The sequence below is a fragment of the Caenorhabditis briggsae genome (assembly GCF_000004555.2).
Source record: "Caenorhabditis briggsae complete genome, chrIV, whole genome shotgun sequence".
NCBI lineage: Eukaryota > Metazoa > Nematoda > Chromadorea > Rhabditida > Rhabditidae > Caenorhabditis > Caenorhabditis briggsae.
Window position 1 is genome coordinate 15,882,983 of NC_013487.2, and position 17,598 is coordinate 15,900,580.

Below are 17,598 nucleotides of genomic sequence, written 5' to 3' on the forward strand. Positions count from 1 at the left end.
TTAGCTTAAATTGGCTGAAAAATAACTCAAAACGGTCAGAAATTCAATAGAAACTGTTTGAAAATAATAAAGCTAGACAAAACACTCTTTTTGGACCTGTTTCCACCGGATTACGTCACTTTTCACTACTGTAATAATTCCCCACATGACTTTCCAAACTCAAAAAGATAGCAAAAATTAGTTAACTGATAAAATGTAGCTGATATTATGATGAACATTTTATCAGTTGACAATATTTTAATATCTTTTGAAGGAAGTGAGATAAATTGGATCTAGGTGTCTCGGGTTCGAATCCCACCGGTGGCAACTTCTTTTTAAAAGTGTTTCTCGGGGGTTTTCGGGGGCGGGGAATTTGAATATCGGGGTTAAAAGCTTTGAAAATGTGAGTAAAATGGTGAAAATAGGGATTTCATTGGCAAATCGTGTTGCAAAATGACTCAGACTACATGTATTCGGTCAATTTGGAACGTCTCTGTGTAGATTTTTCGGCTAGATAAAGAAGGCTGTCTTTTTATGGTTGAGAATAGAATCGAACGAAGATTTATTTGGAAAAAAGAAGATGACGACAGATAAATGAGTAGATGAAGACAAATGATTTGTCAAGTATAATATCATATTTCATAAAATGAACTGAAAGGTGAATCCGGATTTTTTCCAGAACCAATCAACTCGTTTCTTACAGTAGTCCCATTGAGAGACTGCTTCAACAAATTGAATTTTTCACTTGTTCCATGCATTTCAATTTGGATTGCATCCGCATAACCGTACTCTCTCTTTTCACAATAATCTCCTTCTTCTCCAATGCTACATTGACAAATAGATCGATCTACAGTATCTAGTGGAGTCTGGAATTCCGATACACAGAATCCATGGTTTTCACACGGACATTGGTCCAAGGCTTGGTCCATGGGAATATCACAATTGGTACCACGAAAGCCATAGGGGCAGCCGAGGGTACCATGGTGGGTACAACGACGATTGATGAGTGTTGCGTGGTCTTCGTTACAGAATTTGTCACAATGAGGACCATGCCCACAAAACTTAGCTGAAAAATGAGCTAAAATCGAATGACGAATAAAAAAACCCTAAAATTGAAACTACCGTAACTTTTTCAATAACCGACAGAACTCGGAAAAATTAAAACCATCAAATTCGCCTCACCGAGAGCTTCAAAATGAGCCCCCACACGACTAGGCTCCGCTCACTTTGAGTTTTTCAGACGCGTCGCGGTCGTGCGTCGCGTGCAGCCCGGGAATTTCCAAGTGGGCGGAGCCTAGTCGTATTTGGGCTCATTTTGAAGCGTGTGACTTACTGATTTCAAATTTTATCGATTCTGAGCGATTTCCTGATTATTTCTATGTTTTTTTTGTTTGGAATTTTCAGTTTAAAAAAATTATTTTTTGCGAAATTCGATTTTTCTGCTAAAAAGCGAGTTTCTCCGTCGTCCAGGCCTCAAAAAATGATTTAAAACCTAATTTTTCACCCTGGAAACCAATTTTTTGCGTCGAAAGTCGATTTTTCTACACTTTGTCGTAAGATCCGAGGCATTGTTTGGTGTTTGCACAGAATCCGAGCTACAGTAGTCCAAAAGCGATTTCTAGGGTGAAAAAACGGTTTTAAGCCGATTTTCGAGGATTCAAAATCAGTAAATTGTGATAAATGTGAAAAAATATAAATTATCAAAAATTATTTTAAGATGAAAAAGTCTAAAATTCGGTGGAAAATTGAATTTTTGGGGATTAAAGTTTTCAAAAATCGTTTGAAACTCAATTTTTCACCCCAGAAACCAATTTTTTGCGTCGAAAGTCGATTTTTCTGCACTTTGTCGTAAGATCCCAGACTTTGTTCGGTGTTTGCACAGAATCCAAGCTACAGTAGCCCAAAAGCGATTTCTAGTGTGAAAAATAGGGTTCCAAGCCGATTTTCGAGGTTTTAAAACTGAAAATCGCGGATTTTTCGTTTGAAAGTCTAAAAAATTATTTATCTTCTCCATTTTAGGCCTTTTCACTATATATGGCCTAACTTTGGATTTTTCTAGGCCATAATTTCTCGGCCACATCTAATTTTTCATAATTCCCAAAGTCCAAACTATCGATTTCCATACATAGACGTCTTCCCAGAGGAGCCTCGTGCTTCTTCTTCTCCGCGCCGTGTTTCTCTAACACCCTCCACGCGCGGCGCACACTCTCGCCGCCCCCTTTCTCTCCCATCTCTGCGTCTCTTCAAGCGCCCACACTCTCTCGTCGCTTCTTTTCGCTCATTTTTCGCGCATTTTCCACCGGATTTCGGGGTTTCTAGGGGCATTCTGGGCTTTTAGAATGATCAAGAGTGGTTTTAGAGTGAAAAATCGATAATTTTGGGCCCAAAAAGTGCCTCGAATTAGGTCAAAATGACGTCAGTTGGTATCGTTCTTTTATCAATCTTATCAATTTTTTCCCTTCTTTTTCGACCAATTTTTCAAAATCAACCCCCTTTTTTTAGACAGCCTTCAAACGGGTTTCCCCCCCAAAAATATATAATTTTGCGAAGAAGAAAAAGAAAAAAAATTTTATTTTTTCTATTGTTTTTAAACCAAAAAAATTACGCCATAAATGTTTTCAAGTGTCTTATTTTTCTAGAAAAATACAAGAAAAATATTTTTCCCAAAAAATATTTTTTTTTAATTTTTTGAAAAATTTTTGACCCAATTTTTTTTCAAATTTTCAAATTTTAAGTATTTTTTAGCTTCTTAAAATTTTTTCTAACTCTAAAAAACCTAAAATTTCGCAAAATCCCACCTAAAATTCAACTAAAACTCAATTTTAGACCTTGGTGGCCTAGAAAACCAAATTCCTCAAAAAGCTCGGTCAAAAATGATTTTTCCGAAATTTTCGAGATTTCTAAAAGTCAAAATCGTGATTTTCAGACAATTTTATCTTTAAAACATCCTTAAAATATTAATCTGAGCAATGTTCCTGAAATTTTGACTTTGGTGGCCTAGAAAACCAAGTTTTTTGAAAAATTACTTTTATTTCGATTTTCAAAACGTTTCCAAGCTAAGAATCGCTGTAAATCAGGATTTTGACATTCATAAATCTTGAAAATCAGCCAAAATTCATATATGGCCGAGTTTTTCGGAAATTTGGATTTCTAGGCCACCACTTTGAAAATCCTGGTTTTCAGCTCATTGTTTAGGGTTTATAGGCTAAAAACGGCTGAAAATTACGATTTTGACACTAAAAATGCTTGAAATTCAGCCAAAAATTATCCATGGCCGAGTTTTTCCAAAAATTTGGATTTCCAGGCCACCACCTTAAAAATGCGGATTTTCGGTCAATCTTTCCGAGTTTCTAGGCTGAAAACAGCTGAAAATGACGATTTTGACATTCAGAATGTTAAAAAACCAGCCAAAAATCATATATGGCCGAGTTTTTCGGAAATTTGGATTTCTAGGCCACCACTTTAAAAATCCTGATTTTCAGCTAAATTTTCAGGGTTTCTAGGCTAAAAACGGCTGAAAATCACGAATTTGACAATAAAAATGCTTAAAAATCGGCTAAAAATTATATATGGTCGAGTTTTTCCAAAAATTTGAATTTCTAGGCCACCACCCTAAAATTGCTCAATTTCAACCAAATTTTCAGCTTTTCTAGACCAAAAATGACTGAAAATTACGATTTTCATAGTCTCAGACCCCCAAGAAATCAATTTCAGACCGAAAAATTCAAAATTTCCAGTTCCTCTATTATTATTTTTGTTCGTAGAGATTTGCATATTAATTCCGCCCGCCTCGTGTCGTAGTTTTCCGGTTTTTTCGCTATATATGACATAAAGTTTCGATTTTCACATTTTCAGCGAAATTCTGGCTGAAAATGGGCTTGTCAGGCAGTAAGAGGAAGGAAGAGCCAACTGCGTCGATGAAGAATAGTGCTGAGCAACAGACAGTGGGAAGGGTGAGTTTTTCAGCTTTAAAACCTCGAAAAATCGCTTAAAACCCATTTTTTCACCCTAGAAACCCTTTTTTTTTCTTGAAAATCGATTTTTGTGCATATTGTCGTAAGATCCCAGACATTGTTCGGTGTTTGCACAGAACTCGAGCTACAGTAACCAAAAAACATTTCTAGGGTGAAAAATAGGGTTTTAAGCCGATTTTTGAAGTTTTAAAGCTGAAAATCGCGGATTTTCAGCGGAAAATTGAAATATCTCGACAAAATTCTTCAAAAAATAGTTTTTTTCTGAAAAAATCGATTTTTTCAATTGTAGAACCTCCAAAAATCGCTTAAAACCGAATTTTTCACTCCAGAAATTTGAAAAATCGATTTTTCTGCACTTTGTCGTAAGATCCGAGGCATTGTTTGGTGTTTGCACAGAAACCGAGCTACAGTAGCCCAAAAGCGATTTCTAGGGTGAAAAATACGATTTTAAAGCGAATTTTGAGGTTTTAAAGCCTGAAAATGTCAATTTCTCCAGGTAAAACGCGCCGCCCGTCCCGACGAGATGATCGCCAAGTACGCAGAGGTGCTGAAGACACGTGGCATTTTACCCGAATATTTTCTAGTTCATGAGGCAAAAAGGTTTGGCGCCAAATTTGAATTTTAGAATTCTGAAAGTTTCCAGCTCCCAATACATCGATGAGGACGGTGACGTGGCGAATGAATTCTATCAGGAGACGATGAGCGATGGAGAAAAACGCAGATTATGTCGGCTGATGAAGAATTTGAGGCCAAAAGTGAGCGAAAAATCGATTTTTGCGAATTCTGTGCAAACACCAGAATTGACGCGCAAATTTGAAAATTTTTGAAAAAACAATTTTTTTTTTGAGTTTTTTCGAAAAAATTCAAATTTCCGCTAAATTTCTTATGGATTTTCAGGGAAAAGAGCGCTACGCGATTCCTCGACTGAAGCCAGACATCCCGGTGGTCATTTGGGAAGTTTCAGCGCCGGAAAAGTCCTAAAAATTCAAATTTCCCGCCTTTTTTTTCAATTTTCTCGATTCTCCTGTTTCTCCTACTTTTTTGATCTCTTTCGGGTTGATTTTTATCGATTTTTCTCTATTTTTCCTCTGTAAAATTTTAATCGATTTTTCTAGTCTTTTTCCCCTCTCATTGTATAAAATATATCGATTTTTTGATTTTTCTTTCGAAAAATTACATTTAATAAAAATTTTTTGAACGATTTTCAGTTATTTTTTTCAATGAAATTAAATAGCAAAAAATAGCCATTTTCAGGTCAAAAATCGATAAAATGGCATGCGGGCTACTGTAGAAAAAAGTTGTGCATTATGGCGTCGGCGGAGTCCGCAAACACTTTTTGGCGCCAAGCTTTATTTTTCAACTTATTTTTCATCATTTTTCAACATTTTTGCTCATTTTTGCCCGATTTTCTCGGATTTTTTTTAATTTTTCATCATTTTCAAGCATTTTAAACGAATTTTCAACCTATTTTACCCCCGAAAAATGCGTTTTCATGACTTTCCGGGGCGGTCAAGCTACTCAAATAAACTGATTATTCGGCTCTCTTGATATAAGCTGCGGAATTGTTTATTTTTTCACTTTCCCGCTTCCCCCATGATTTTTGTATTGAGATTGTTTGATTTTTATTGGAATTCTCATGATTGTTTGACTTTGAAAATTGAAATTTTCAGCGATTTTGGGTCGGAAAATTGGATTTTAGGGCTGAAATTCGAGATTTTGGCTATAAAAATCTGAAAAATAAGCAGAAAAATCGGTTTTGCTGCTCAAATCTGCTGATTTTTGTCCTAAAATTTTTCAAATTTTGAAAAAAATTATTTTTTGAAAAAACAAAAAATGGATTTTTTGTGTTTCTAATGACTCATATTGAAATCCCATGCTCTTCAAAAAATTGTTTTTCTTAGAATCCCAAAAACTTGCGAAATTCGGGCTCCGAAATGAGTCAAAGGTGAGAGAGTATAGGGAAACGAGAGACGCAGAGACGGGAGCCGCGCAGAGGGGGTATTGGTCATTTCGTCATTTTTTTGGGCTCAAAACTGTGAAATTTTTCAAAAAATGAGCCCAAAAAATGAGTTTCTAGGCTTGAATTGACCAGAAAATTCCATTTTTCCAGGGATTTATAGTCTGGAAATCGGATTTATGGACCATTTTTGGCTCATTTAGACCCTAAATATGAGGTTCTGGGCCTAAAATAACCTGAAAATTCCCTTTTTTAGCTATTTTAGCACCAGAAATCGGTTTTATGGACCATTTTTGACCGCAAAAAGGAGTTTCCCAAGCTCAAATTGACCTGAAAATTCGATTTTTGGGCTCATTTTTCACCCAAAAACACTCGTCATCCAAAAAATAGACACACAAACAGAGGGAAGTGCTCATTTGTGTGTGCTGTTTGTATGCTCTGAGTGGATTGTTGGGAGGTAGGGCTCTTCCGGATGACACACACACACACACTGTTTGCTCCGAATCAAACACGGTTTCTATTTCTTCCTCCTCTCAGTTCAGAGCAGCCTTGAAGTGCATTTTTCGAGGATTTTGAGCTCAGAATTGAGTTTCGGACGCTTTTTTTTTTGGCTCAAACTCTTCTAGCTTGTTTATAGCTTTAAACCCAGTTTGAAGCTCAAAAATTGGGATTCTTGGCTCCAGAATCCATTCCATCTCGTCGTTCCACTTGGTCTCCGTCTCTTGGTTGTTCCATGAATTTTTAATGAGTTTCGTTTTCACAATGTCCATTTGGTGGTCAGAAGACGAGTAGGACAGACAAATTAGTCGTCTCTGCGTCTCTTCTCCCTTTCTCTCTCGAAACGATTAGAAAACGAGCTCCCCGGAGGAGGAGGAGGAGGAGGAGGAGGAGAGTGACCATTGTTTTGGGTAGCCAGCAGCCCATTCCACTTGTCAGGCTCTCTCTCTGAAGTCGTTAGTGTCTTCTGAATACGTTCCTCTAGAAAGAACGAGACATTGAGCAGAGACGCCCGAGAAGTTAGCTTTCAATGGTCCAATTTTGGGTTCTAAAATCTTAAAATTCCACCTAAATGCTCTATATTTGGTTCTAGAACCTCAATTTTCGGACTCAAATGTTCCATTTTTGAGGCTAGAACCTTTAAAAAGAGACGCAGAGACACTCAAGAGTAGTTGGTGTTGTCTATGGTGGTATAATTGGTGCTCATCATTTGTTTTGGAGGTTGTAAAATAGACGAGAAACACAGAACAATTATGGATAGGCAATTGTTTCTTTTTTTTTCTACGTTTTTGGCGTCTTTTAGGCGATTTTTAGTCTCCAGAATTGGTCTAGAATAGCCCTTTTTCTATCTAGATGGAGCCAATTGAAAATTGGTCCAAAACGGTCGAAATTTGACTAATCGATTTGCCGGGTGGCTCTAATAGCTTTGGTTCCAAATTTCGAACCAAAAAGGCCTAAATTTTGGATTGAAGAACCAGAGAAATTGATCCGACACCCAAATCTGGGGGGTAAATGGCTCAACTATGACCTTAAATGATCCAATTTTGGGTCCCGAACCCCACGAAATTTGGACTTCAATAGTTCTATTTTTGGTCCTAAAATCTCGAAATTGGGATTCAAATTGTCCAATTTGGTGTCCCAAACCTCTGAAGTTCGGATTCAAAAGGTCCATTTTTGGGGGTATTAAATGTCTAGAATTTGGACTTTAATATCCAATTTTCGGGTCACAAAACCTCCAATTTTGGTCCTAAATGATCCAATTTGAGGTCCCAAAACCCCGAAAATGTGGACTTCAATAGTTCTATTTTGGGTCCAAAAACCTCAAAATTCGGATTCAAATGGTCCAATTTTGGGCCCCGAAACCCCAAAAATTTGGACTTCAATAGTTCAATGTTGGGTCCAAAAACATTCAATTTTGGTTCTAAATTATCCAATTTGAGGTCGCAAAAGTTCGGATTCAAATGGTCCATTTTTGGGTCCCAGAACCTCAGGTTTTGATCTAAAAATTCAGATGACGTTGAGTTTCTCTTCCTCTTGAGATTCTCCATTTTCCAAGTGGCAAGAGGGGGGGTTTTGTCACCTGATCTTCTTTGTATTCAGTGACTTCCGTTCCCCTATAGACATCTTCTGGAGTACCCTAGAAGTGCATAGAAGGCGTCAGAACCTAAAACGTCGGATTTTGGACGTTTTTTGGCTCGAAATTGATCAATTTGGTGCCAAAAATCCATGATTTTCGACTGTAAACGATCGATTTTGATGTTTGAAATGTGTTGTTTTTTCAACTATTACAAACACTTTTTCTCTATTGTTTGGTTTGCCACTGCCACCATCACCACCACACTCACAAGTGTCTCTTCCCCCCCCCCCCCCCCTCGTCTCGTGTTTTTTGCCGTCCTTTTTTGTGGTAAAACACACGACGGTTCAGTCCGGTCCTAGGCAGTTTTTTTGGCCCCTGGCATGGTGCCAAAAAAGTTGGGGAACGGAACAGGACCGAATTTGGAGCACAAGATGGCTTTTTGGACCATTTTTCGACAGTTTTCCTCAATTTTGAGCCTCGATATGTGATTTTGGATCTAGTTTTGACCATTCCCAGCCTAGGAATGGTCTAAATTGGTCTACAATTGAAAATCTAGGTTCAACTCGAATTTGAATTTCACGTTGGACGAATCTAGACTATCTTAGCGCTCATTTTTCGTCAAATTTGAACCTCTATATGGGATTTGGTCTATTTTAGACTAATTTCGGTACATTTCTGATCAATTTTAGACCATTTTCAGCCTAGGAATGGTCCAAATTGGTCTGAAATTGAAATAATTCTAGATTCAGCTCGAATTTGGACAAATTTTTAGAGGATTTTCGACTAGTTCCCATTGATTCTGAATTCAGAAAACTGGAATCTGAAATTTTGGGATTTCCCAAAATCGGCCGAAATCGCTTGAACGATTATTAAAGTTTCATAAATCGACAGATTTGGCGTCGTAAAAGGGGTTCTAAATCCTAAAATTGACGTCTTCAGAATTTTTGAATTCAGAATAGAATGTCTTCAGAGTTTGAAGACACAGAATTCAAAAGGAGAAGAAGACGATAAGTCGACTTTGACTAGTAATTAAAAACTCCTCTGTTTCTCTGTGAAAAGTGAGAGAGAGAGGGGGAAAAGAAACGACAAACAGGGACAAACTGGTTTTGGTCTCATCCTTTTCCCCCAAAACGACAGGAGGAGGACAGTTCTCTGTCCCCGCTCCTAATACCTCGTCTTGGTTTTTTTTTTCCCTTTTTCGTCGTTTCTTGGTTTTGTATCCTTTGACGTCTTCTTTAGAGGATTCAGAAGGATTCTAGCCATCGTTCGAGACTTGAAAATCGCTTTTTTCTCTCTAGCCTGGAATTCTAGCTAGCTTAAAGCTTAGAGCTTAGGCTTCTAGCTTAGAGCTTAGAAAGCTTCAGAATTGCTGGACTAGAACTTGGATTTTTGGCACATGTCTGAGCTTTGGAGCTTTTTGGTCGACGTTCGCGTCCTGACAGATTCTGAAGATCCTGTGATTCCAAAATTTGGATTTAGGACCTTATAAGAATTGGTCCCTATCCTTATTTGGATGTGACAACAAGAGATCTCAAGAATTTTGTGATTTTCAAATCTAGAAAAGCCAATTTCGGCTAGTCCTGGTTACTGTAGACTATAGAGCTCCTCGAAATATCTACTTTAATGCCACAACTGACTGAGTAGCATTTTTTGAAGCCTAGCTAGTCGGATTACTGTAGACTAAGCAGGTCTCATTTCGAACCCAATTTTGAGCTATATTTCGCCGGTTTGATTTGACGCCCACTTCTAATTCCTTTGAATCGAAAGATGCTGGAATTCAGACTTCTGGTCGTTGTTTCGAAATTCAAACTTTGAATTTGTTGTCCCCCCCCTGTTCAGGTATCTCCTACTGTTTACTTTTCGTCGTTGTGTCGAAAAACCGAGAAAACGATGTGAAGGTTGTTGTAGTAGTAGTAGTACTAACAACACCTTTAAACACCTTGAAAAAAGGTGTGTGTTCCGCATCGTCAAGTTCTTTTTTCGTATCATTTCGGGAAATGTTGGTTTTTGGAAGTTTGAACGCCTTCAGCGAGGCAATAAGCTTCAAAAAGAGCGATTTTGAGCGCTCAAACTCGACAAAAATCGCTTGGAATGAGGTATTTTAAGTCCAAATTCGACTAGAATCGCTTCAAAATGAACCCCCAGAAGCCATTGGCTAGAAACTTGGACGAAAAATGAGCCAGATTCAACTTGAAATTGCTCATTTTTGGTATCAATCGTTGGAACCAATTTTTGATCATATTCGAGCCGTCTTTTGGCATCAAACTGATCCATTTGTGACTGAAAAGGCTGAAAATCGATTTTGGCCGGAAGGACCACCCATGATGATTAGTCATCACTACTAATCACTACCGACCGAATAACCGGTTTAGGGTGAATACTTCCTTTTGGATGAGTCATTTTTGGACCGATTTTCAGTCCCAAAAATGGAGAATATTGCCAAACACCCGGGTTTAGGAGACCAAAATGATCATTTTTTGGCGTCCAAAGCACTCAAAATACAGAATATTGGTCTGATTTACGGCCTAGACCGCGGCCGACCACATCGGATTGGTCCGTGATAAGATTCAAAATGGCTGGAAAATAGGTCATATTTGGCTCTTTTTCTGGCTCCTATGATCCACGGCGGCCTGGACCGCGGTCGACCGATACATATTCCTAATATGTCGAAACAGAACTAGACCAAACCAGAAGAGACTCTTTTTGGGTCATAATGACTCATATGTTCACAGGGCTTGTTGTACACAGACAACCTCTTCTATAAATGATTGGAAGAGAGAGACGAGACGCAGAGAGACAGAGAAGAAGAAAGAAGAAAAGTAAAGTATAAAAATAGTGGCCTTCTCCCTGTTTGGGTATTTGTGTCTGTTATCTTGAATTTTCCAATATTTGCTCAAAAAAGAGCTCCGGAGGTTTTTTTTCGCCGTATTTAAAGTTAGTCACCCCCCAACCTACGCCTATAAAATTGAAATTTCTAGGCGTTTTCCTCGAACTTTTGGCCAATTTTTGGCTCATAATGTTTGGGACTCATTTTGGACCATTTTCCCAAGTTTGGAGACATTTTTGCGTTCCAAAATTGTCCGAAAAGAGCTGCAAATCTGGCTGAAATAGTAGTCGCGAATTTGAAGCAATTTTTCTGCTGATCTGAAATGATGCGAAAGTTCTGAAAATTCGGTTGAAACGAATTTTCACATTTTCCCAATTTCTAAGCCGTGTTCGCCCGTTCAAAATGGACCAAAACTGGCCGACAGTTTTTCACAGAGTTTCAGCTTTTTCTCGGGTGAGAAATGTGACCCTAAATAGCTCTAAACTTGTCTGAAATTGATTGGAATGCTGAAATTGGAAATTTTGGGCTCCCAAAGTCACCACTTTTGGCGCCAAAAAACCGCCCAAAATGCAGTTTGGTCCTACCGATTCCAGTTTGGCCAATTTTAGCATTTTTGGAATGCTGGGATTCGATATTTTGAGCTGCAGAGAGTTTTGCTTCAAAATTTGACTTCGAGTTCACTTTTGGTGCCAAAAACCTGCTTAAAATGCTGAATTTCCTCATTTTTCGCAAAAAATTTCGACCTTTCAATGCGGCCGAAATGGTCCAAAATTGTCGAAAAACGAATCAGATTTTTGGCAACATTTTTTGATCCAAAAAAGCTGAAAATTTGGCTGAAACGAATTGTGAGCTACTTTAGCCCTTTTCAGCTAAACCTAGAGCTCAAATCTCCAAAGATTTTCAGAGCTAAAAGTGGCGAATTTCGTCGAAATTCAAAAATCCAAAGGATGCCGAGAATCCATTCAAATCTCTCTTTCTCACAATATTAATATGATGACTTAGCCCATTCATCGTCGTCGGGCAATGAGGCAACGATAACAATCTCGCGGCTATTCTCTTTTTCTTCGGAAAGTCATCAAATTTCGAGGAAGATGATGATGATGATGAGAAGAAGACGTCGGAAGAGAGAGAGGAGATCCATCATTTTTCAATTATGCTGTGTGTTCTTAGATTCAGCATTGAGGATCGAAAAGATGAAGGAGATTATATGGGAATATTCCCTAATTTTCTCAATTTTTCGGATACTTTTTGAGACCGAAATTACAAATTCATAGTTTGGCTGAAATGCACATTTTATCCGCTTTCAGCGCCTAGAACTTGCTGAGAATCGTTCTAGAACAATTATGGAGTAGTTAGGCTGAAAATGAAGCTGAAAACGCTCAAAACTGGCTGACAATTGTTCTAGACAGTTGTAGAACCTTCTAGAACTGTTCTAGAGTAGATTTTCAGCGATTTTCAATGCTAAACTGCCTAACACTAGCTGGAAATTGTTCTAGACAGCCTTTGAACCATCTAGAACACTGTCCTGGAGTAGTTAAGATGAAAATGAAGCAAAAATCACTCTAGACAGTCATAGAACCTTCTAGAACGGTCCGGATGACTCGTAGATCATAAGAGTTTGATCTATCTGGGAGATTCCCAGGAATTTTAAAATTTTCCAAAATTTTTAAATTCCTCTTCTATCTCTCCGCCTCGTCCACCTTTCTTCTCATTCTTCCCAATAATTTTATGCCATCTGGATGACATACGCCAGTCTCCAGTCCCCCCTCTCTCCTCTTCGCTCCAAGGTGTTTCCTTTCTGGCATTCTTTCTTTCTCTCTCTCTCTCTCGCGCACTCTGCGTCTCTTCGAATGCCACACTCTCTCTCACTCTCTCCATCGGCGCTGTCCACAAGGATTGTCGTTTCGAAGCGAAGAAGAGGAAGAAGAACTGTTTGAATTTCGACTTTTCCCTCCATCATTTTTTTTTCATTTTTTCGTTTACGGGTGGTTTCCGATAAGAAAAATGCAGCTTACTAGACGTTTTTTTTTTTTTTCTGAGAAAAGCTGGAATTTTTTGGCTGAAACTAGCCTGAAAACTAGCCAAAATGAATCTAGAAGATTCTAGTCGTGTTTTGTTGGTTTTGGACCATTTTCAGCCAAGTTTAGACTATTCTAGAAGCGATTTTAAGCAATTTTAGGACTTGTAGTTTGATTTTCAACCGATTGGGACTCTCCTAGATCGTTTCCTAACCGATTTTTGGGCTATTTTGGATCATTTTTAATCTCGAACCCCCCCCCCTAACAAGATGATTTTTCCATCCGATTCCGATATGATTCCAATGGGACGGAGAAGAGAATCATATGATATTTAGAATGGGGGGGGGGGGGGGTTTAGGTTTCCGATTCCTCTTCCTTCCTTTTCTCCGGTTGTTGTGTGTGCAAAAAGTGTTAGCAAAAGGAGCATCTTTTTATAGACGAAAAAAACCGTCCAACCGGACGGATCGAATTCTGTGTTTTGATTCGATTTTCATCGGTCTTTTTTGGACCAGAAAACCTATTTTGGCATTCTTGCACATAAGATGGACCACAGGAATAGGACACACATCAGGTTGTTCCTGAGATAGGCGATCCAAAAATTCGGGTCCACATATGCGAAAGATATCGTAGTCAGAAATCCGATGTCGATGTGGTTTTATCAATTTAGACACGGAAGAATTCTGGATTCTAATGGTCCCCGAGTTTCTAGGACCTCTGGGAGCTGCTCATCCGAGGAGATGAGCCCAGAAGCTCGCTGTCTTTAGTTAGACATTGCATGCTCTGATTCTGAAGGTCCGAGAGGCTATTTTGCTAGAAAACTGTCAGGAAAATGGACCAAAAATGAGTGTGGCCGACCTAGTATTGGTCTACTAGACTACCAGTAGCCGATGTGAACAGAAACAGTTCGAATTTCTCGACGTTGAAGTCCAGGATAATGGTCCAGAACCGCGGAAAAGTTTCGACTGACCGAGTTTTCATAAACCCACAAAAAAAACAAGAGAAAAGTGGCGAGAAGGAGAAGGAGGAAATGGTAATTAGCGTCGAATCGACCCCTCGAATCATTGAAATGGATTTGGGAAAGTTGTCTCCGAGATTACCTTCTCTTCTCTTCCGAATCTCTCTTGGTTACCCTATGAACGCTTGAAAATCCATGGAATTTCAGTGAAATTTGTGGCTATTTTAAGCATTTTCAAGCCAATTTTGGTTTTGTGAACTTTAAAGGAGGCGAGACAGCAAAAATTTCGGGGGACTAAATCGCGCCGCGCTTATGTAGGCCATCGGTCGTCAGGCGCCTTCGCGCCCCCGTAGCTCAGCCGGTAGCGGCGCTGTACCCCTAAGCTGCCTGTCATGAGTTCAACCCCTCATGGGGGTTCTCTATGCAAAATATCAGGAAAACTTTTTTTTCTGGTGTCTGGCCTCCTTTAAGCTCTAGAAACGTAGCTCAAAATCTATGGATTTTAAGCTAGATTTTCTTGGCGACTTTTTGGCTGAAAATGCCAATTTTTCAGCCCAATTTTCAGCTCCCTTGCTCCCTTAAGAGGCATTTCCAGGGCGTTGTACTGATACTACGTCACTTCCAAACATTTTTATTATCATTTTGGCCCGCTTATCAGTCATTTTAACAGTCCTCCCCAATACAACACAACTATACTCTAAACAACTCGGAAAATGTCATTTTTATGGTGGTACTTCAAACATTTCTCCCGTTTTGTGCGATTTTTGCAATTTGGCAATTTCCAAGGCGAAAATTATCGAAATTTGACTGAAAAATTCGTTTTTGCCGATTTTTCTGCCCGAAAATTGTCGAACAGCAACTTTCATCATCAAATTCGAATTCCCCACAAAATTTCACCCCGGAAGCCACTTTTCTGCGTCTCTAACGCTCAATTTCGGGTGTTTGGGTTACTGTAGCGCCGACTGTGTGCAAACACCGGATCGAAACACCGAACCTGACGACAAAATGCACAAATCGCTCAAAAAAGATCGTTTTGGTGCTGAAAAAAGCTGGGGAATTCGAAAAATGCGGAGGAATTGAATTTTCTGCATTATGTCGTCAGATATGATACATTGTTTCGGTGTTTGCACAGAATCGAAGCTACAGTAATCCAGGTCCTGGAAAATTGATTTTTGGCCCATTTGAAGCTGTAAAAACGGATTTTCAAGCTAATCCAGCTTAATTTCCTGATTTTCACACATTTTTATCGATAAAACAGTCAAAAGTGACCCGAAAATTGATTTTCTCCGGTTCTGGGTTACTGTAGTTAGTTCAGGATGTTGAAAATCTCGATTTTCACACTTTTTATCGCGAAAACGGTCAAAAAATGACCCAAAAATCGATTTTCTCGATCCTGGATTACTGTAGTTTGGGATCTGTGCAAACACCAAATCAATGCACTAGATTTGACGACAAATTGCAGAAAAATTACTTTTCCAGCGGAAAACTCGATTTTTCTGCATTATGTCGTCAAATCTATTCGGTGTTTGCACAGAATCGAAACTACAGTAATCCAAAACCTGGAAAATCGATTTTTGGGTCATTTTGGGCCATTTTAGAGGTTAAAAAGTCGAATTTTCGCGTTTTTAGGTCATTTCTCCCCAATTTTCTTGATTTTTCGCTTCTTTTTCCCCGCATTGCTCATCCCTAAATTTTCCCCCGATTTCCAGAGAGAATGTTGTCCCGAGAACAACTGCAAGACCTAAAAGAGAACTTCCCGACGGTCTCCGAGAGCGGCAGTGGATTTTTGCCGCGGAGCGACGTGCAGACGGCTCTGAAGATACTCGGAATCGATGTGCCCGGCTATAAGGTGGGCAGTTTTGGCTGAAAAAGCGGGATTTTTAGGTCAAAATTTGGCTGAAAATGACCACAAATGCGAAATTTTGACCCTAAATTCATGATTTTCGGCCTAAAATGGTTCATTTTGGGCTTAAAATGATCCGAAATTCATGATTTTCGGCCTAAAATAGTCCAAAATCGACCTAGAAATGCGATTTTTAGGTCCAATTCAGGCTTAAAGTTACTTTAAATTCATGAATTTAGGCTTAAAATGATCCTAAATTTGCTATTTTTCACTCAAAATGACCCGAAATTCATGATTTTTGATCTAAAACAGTCGGAAATCGACCTAAAACTGTGATTTTCGGGTCTAAATTTGGCTGAAAAAGCTCAAAAATGGCCCGAAAATCGTCGAAAAATTGAATAAAATGTCATAAAATGACCCTAAATTTGTGATTTTCTGCCTGAAGTAGTCCAAAAATGGCCTTAAAAAGCCTAAATTTGGCCTAAAATGACCCAATTCTCTCTGTTCCAGATGCGCGAACTGATGGACCAACACTTTGGAAACGAGGCACAAATCGATGTGGACAAGTTCGCGCGGCTGTTCGACACGCTGGACGCGCAGAGGAACGAAGAAGCCAATCGATGGAAGCAGCAGACAAAGTGAGCAGGCTGCAAATGACCCAAAATGAGCCAAAAATCGATTTCTAGAGGCAAAAACGGTCCAGAAAGGCCCAAAAATCGAGAAAAATGTGCTGAAATGACCCAGAAATCGATTTTCTCGGTCCCGGATTACTGTAGTTTGGTTTGTGTGCAAACACCGCGACAATGTACCATATACGACGACAAATTGCAGAAACTTTGAATTTTCAGTGGAAAAATCGAATTTTTTGCATTTCGTCGTCAAATCAAGTGCATTGTTTTGGTATTTGCAGAAAATCGAAGCTACAGTAACCCAAAGTGAAGGAAATCGATTTCTGGCTGATTTTGAGTCATTTTTCGAGTAAAAATGAGCAATTTCGTGGCAAATTCTGCATTTTGTCGTATGATACATTGTTATGGTGTTCGCACAGAATCCAAGCTACAGTAATCCAGAATTGGAAAAATCGATTTTGGAGCCATTTTTGACTTTTATTCACCAACAAGCAGGTTTTTTACAGCCGAAATTGGGCTAAAAAGTGCCAAAAATCAAATTTTGTAGTTTTTGGATTACTGTAGTTTGGATTCTCCTAGCAGATGCATTAGATCTTACGACAAAATGCAGAAAACCCGATTTTTTGCTAAAAAAGCAATTTTTCTGTATTTTGTCGTCAAATCAAGTACATTGTTTCGGTGTTTGCACAGAAGCCAAGCTACAGTAATCCAGAGTGATTTTTTTCGATTTTTCGCGATTTGTAGTGAATTTTGGCTCAAAAGTCTCATTTTTAGCTCAAAAAAGCTGCATTTTGGCTCAGAAATCGCGTAAATTCCGAATTTTGGGCTCAAAAATCCCCAATTTCTTTTGCAGACAAGTCTCCGGCGCCTACCACACGCACTCGTCCAAACAGGAGAACGTGCAGCACACGATTCGAGTGGAAGAAGAGGTGGCCTTCTCGAATTGGATCAATTCCAACCTGTCGGACGATTCTGACCTCAAACGTCTTTTGCCCGTCGGCTCTGGAGAGTTGTACACGAAGATTCAGGATGGGCTCGTCATTTGCAAACTCATCAATTTGGCAGTGCCAGGTGAGCCAGAAAATGGTCAGAACTGACCCAAAAATCATCATTTTGACCCCTGGAATACTGTAGTACCGAAAAATCGCTGAAAATCGAAATTTTCGAGAGAAAAATGAGTCTAATCAGCGAAAATCGATTTTGCAGCTTCTGGATTACTGTAGTTTCGATTCTGCGCAAACACCGAAACACCTGACGACAAAATGCAGAAAATTCAATTTTTCTGAATTTCGTCGTAAAATCTGATACATTGCATCGGCGTTTGCACAGAGTTCAAGCTACA

The 17,598-nt window shown here is 39.0% G+C and overlaps 3 protein-coding genes across 3 annotated transcripts in view; 2 read left to right on the plus strand and 1 right to left on the minus strand.

The window, feature by feature from the left end:
• Positions 1–611: 611 nt before the first annotated feature.
• CBG13949 lies at positions 612–2,304 on the minus strand (the record flags this gene model as incomplete). Its single annotated transcript, XM_002634793.2, has 2 exons — positions 612–1,045; positions 2,235–2,304. The coding sequence occupies 2 exons, from the start codon at positions 2,302–2,304 to the stop codon at positions 612–614; spliced, it is 504 nt and encodes a 167-aa protein (XP_002634839.2).
• A 1,547-nt stretch (positions 2,305–3,851) lies between these two features.
• CBG13948 lies at positions 3,852–4,934 on the plus strand (the record flags this gene model as incomplete). The annotated part of the gene is made up of 4 exons (XM_002634792.1): positions 3,852–3,932; positions 4,450–4,553; positions 4,597–4,708; positions 4,851–4,934. The coding sequence occupies 4 exons, from the start codon at positions 3,852–3,854 to the stop codon at positions 4,932–4,934; spliced, it is 381 nt and encodes a 126-aa protein (XP_002634838.1).
• A 10,564-nt stretch (positions 4,935–15,498) lies between these two features.
• Positions 15,499–17,598, plus strand: part of Cbr-plst-1 — a gene marked incomplete at both ends in the record, with an annotated part of 8,005 nt that continues 5,905 nt past the window's right edge. The window contains 3 exons of the mRNA XM_002634791.2: positions 15,499–15,633; positions 16,138–16,265; positions 17,110–17,327. Of these exons, the coding sequence (XP_002634837.2) occupies positions 15,499–15,633; positions 16,138–16,265; positions 17,110–17,327 (481 nt within the window). The remainder of the gene's footprint in view (positions 15,634–16,137; positions 16,266–17,109; positions 17,328–17,598) is intronic.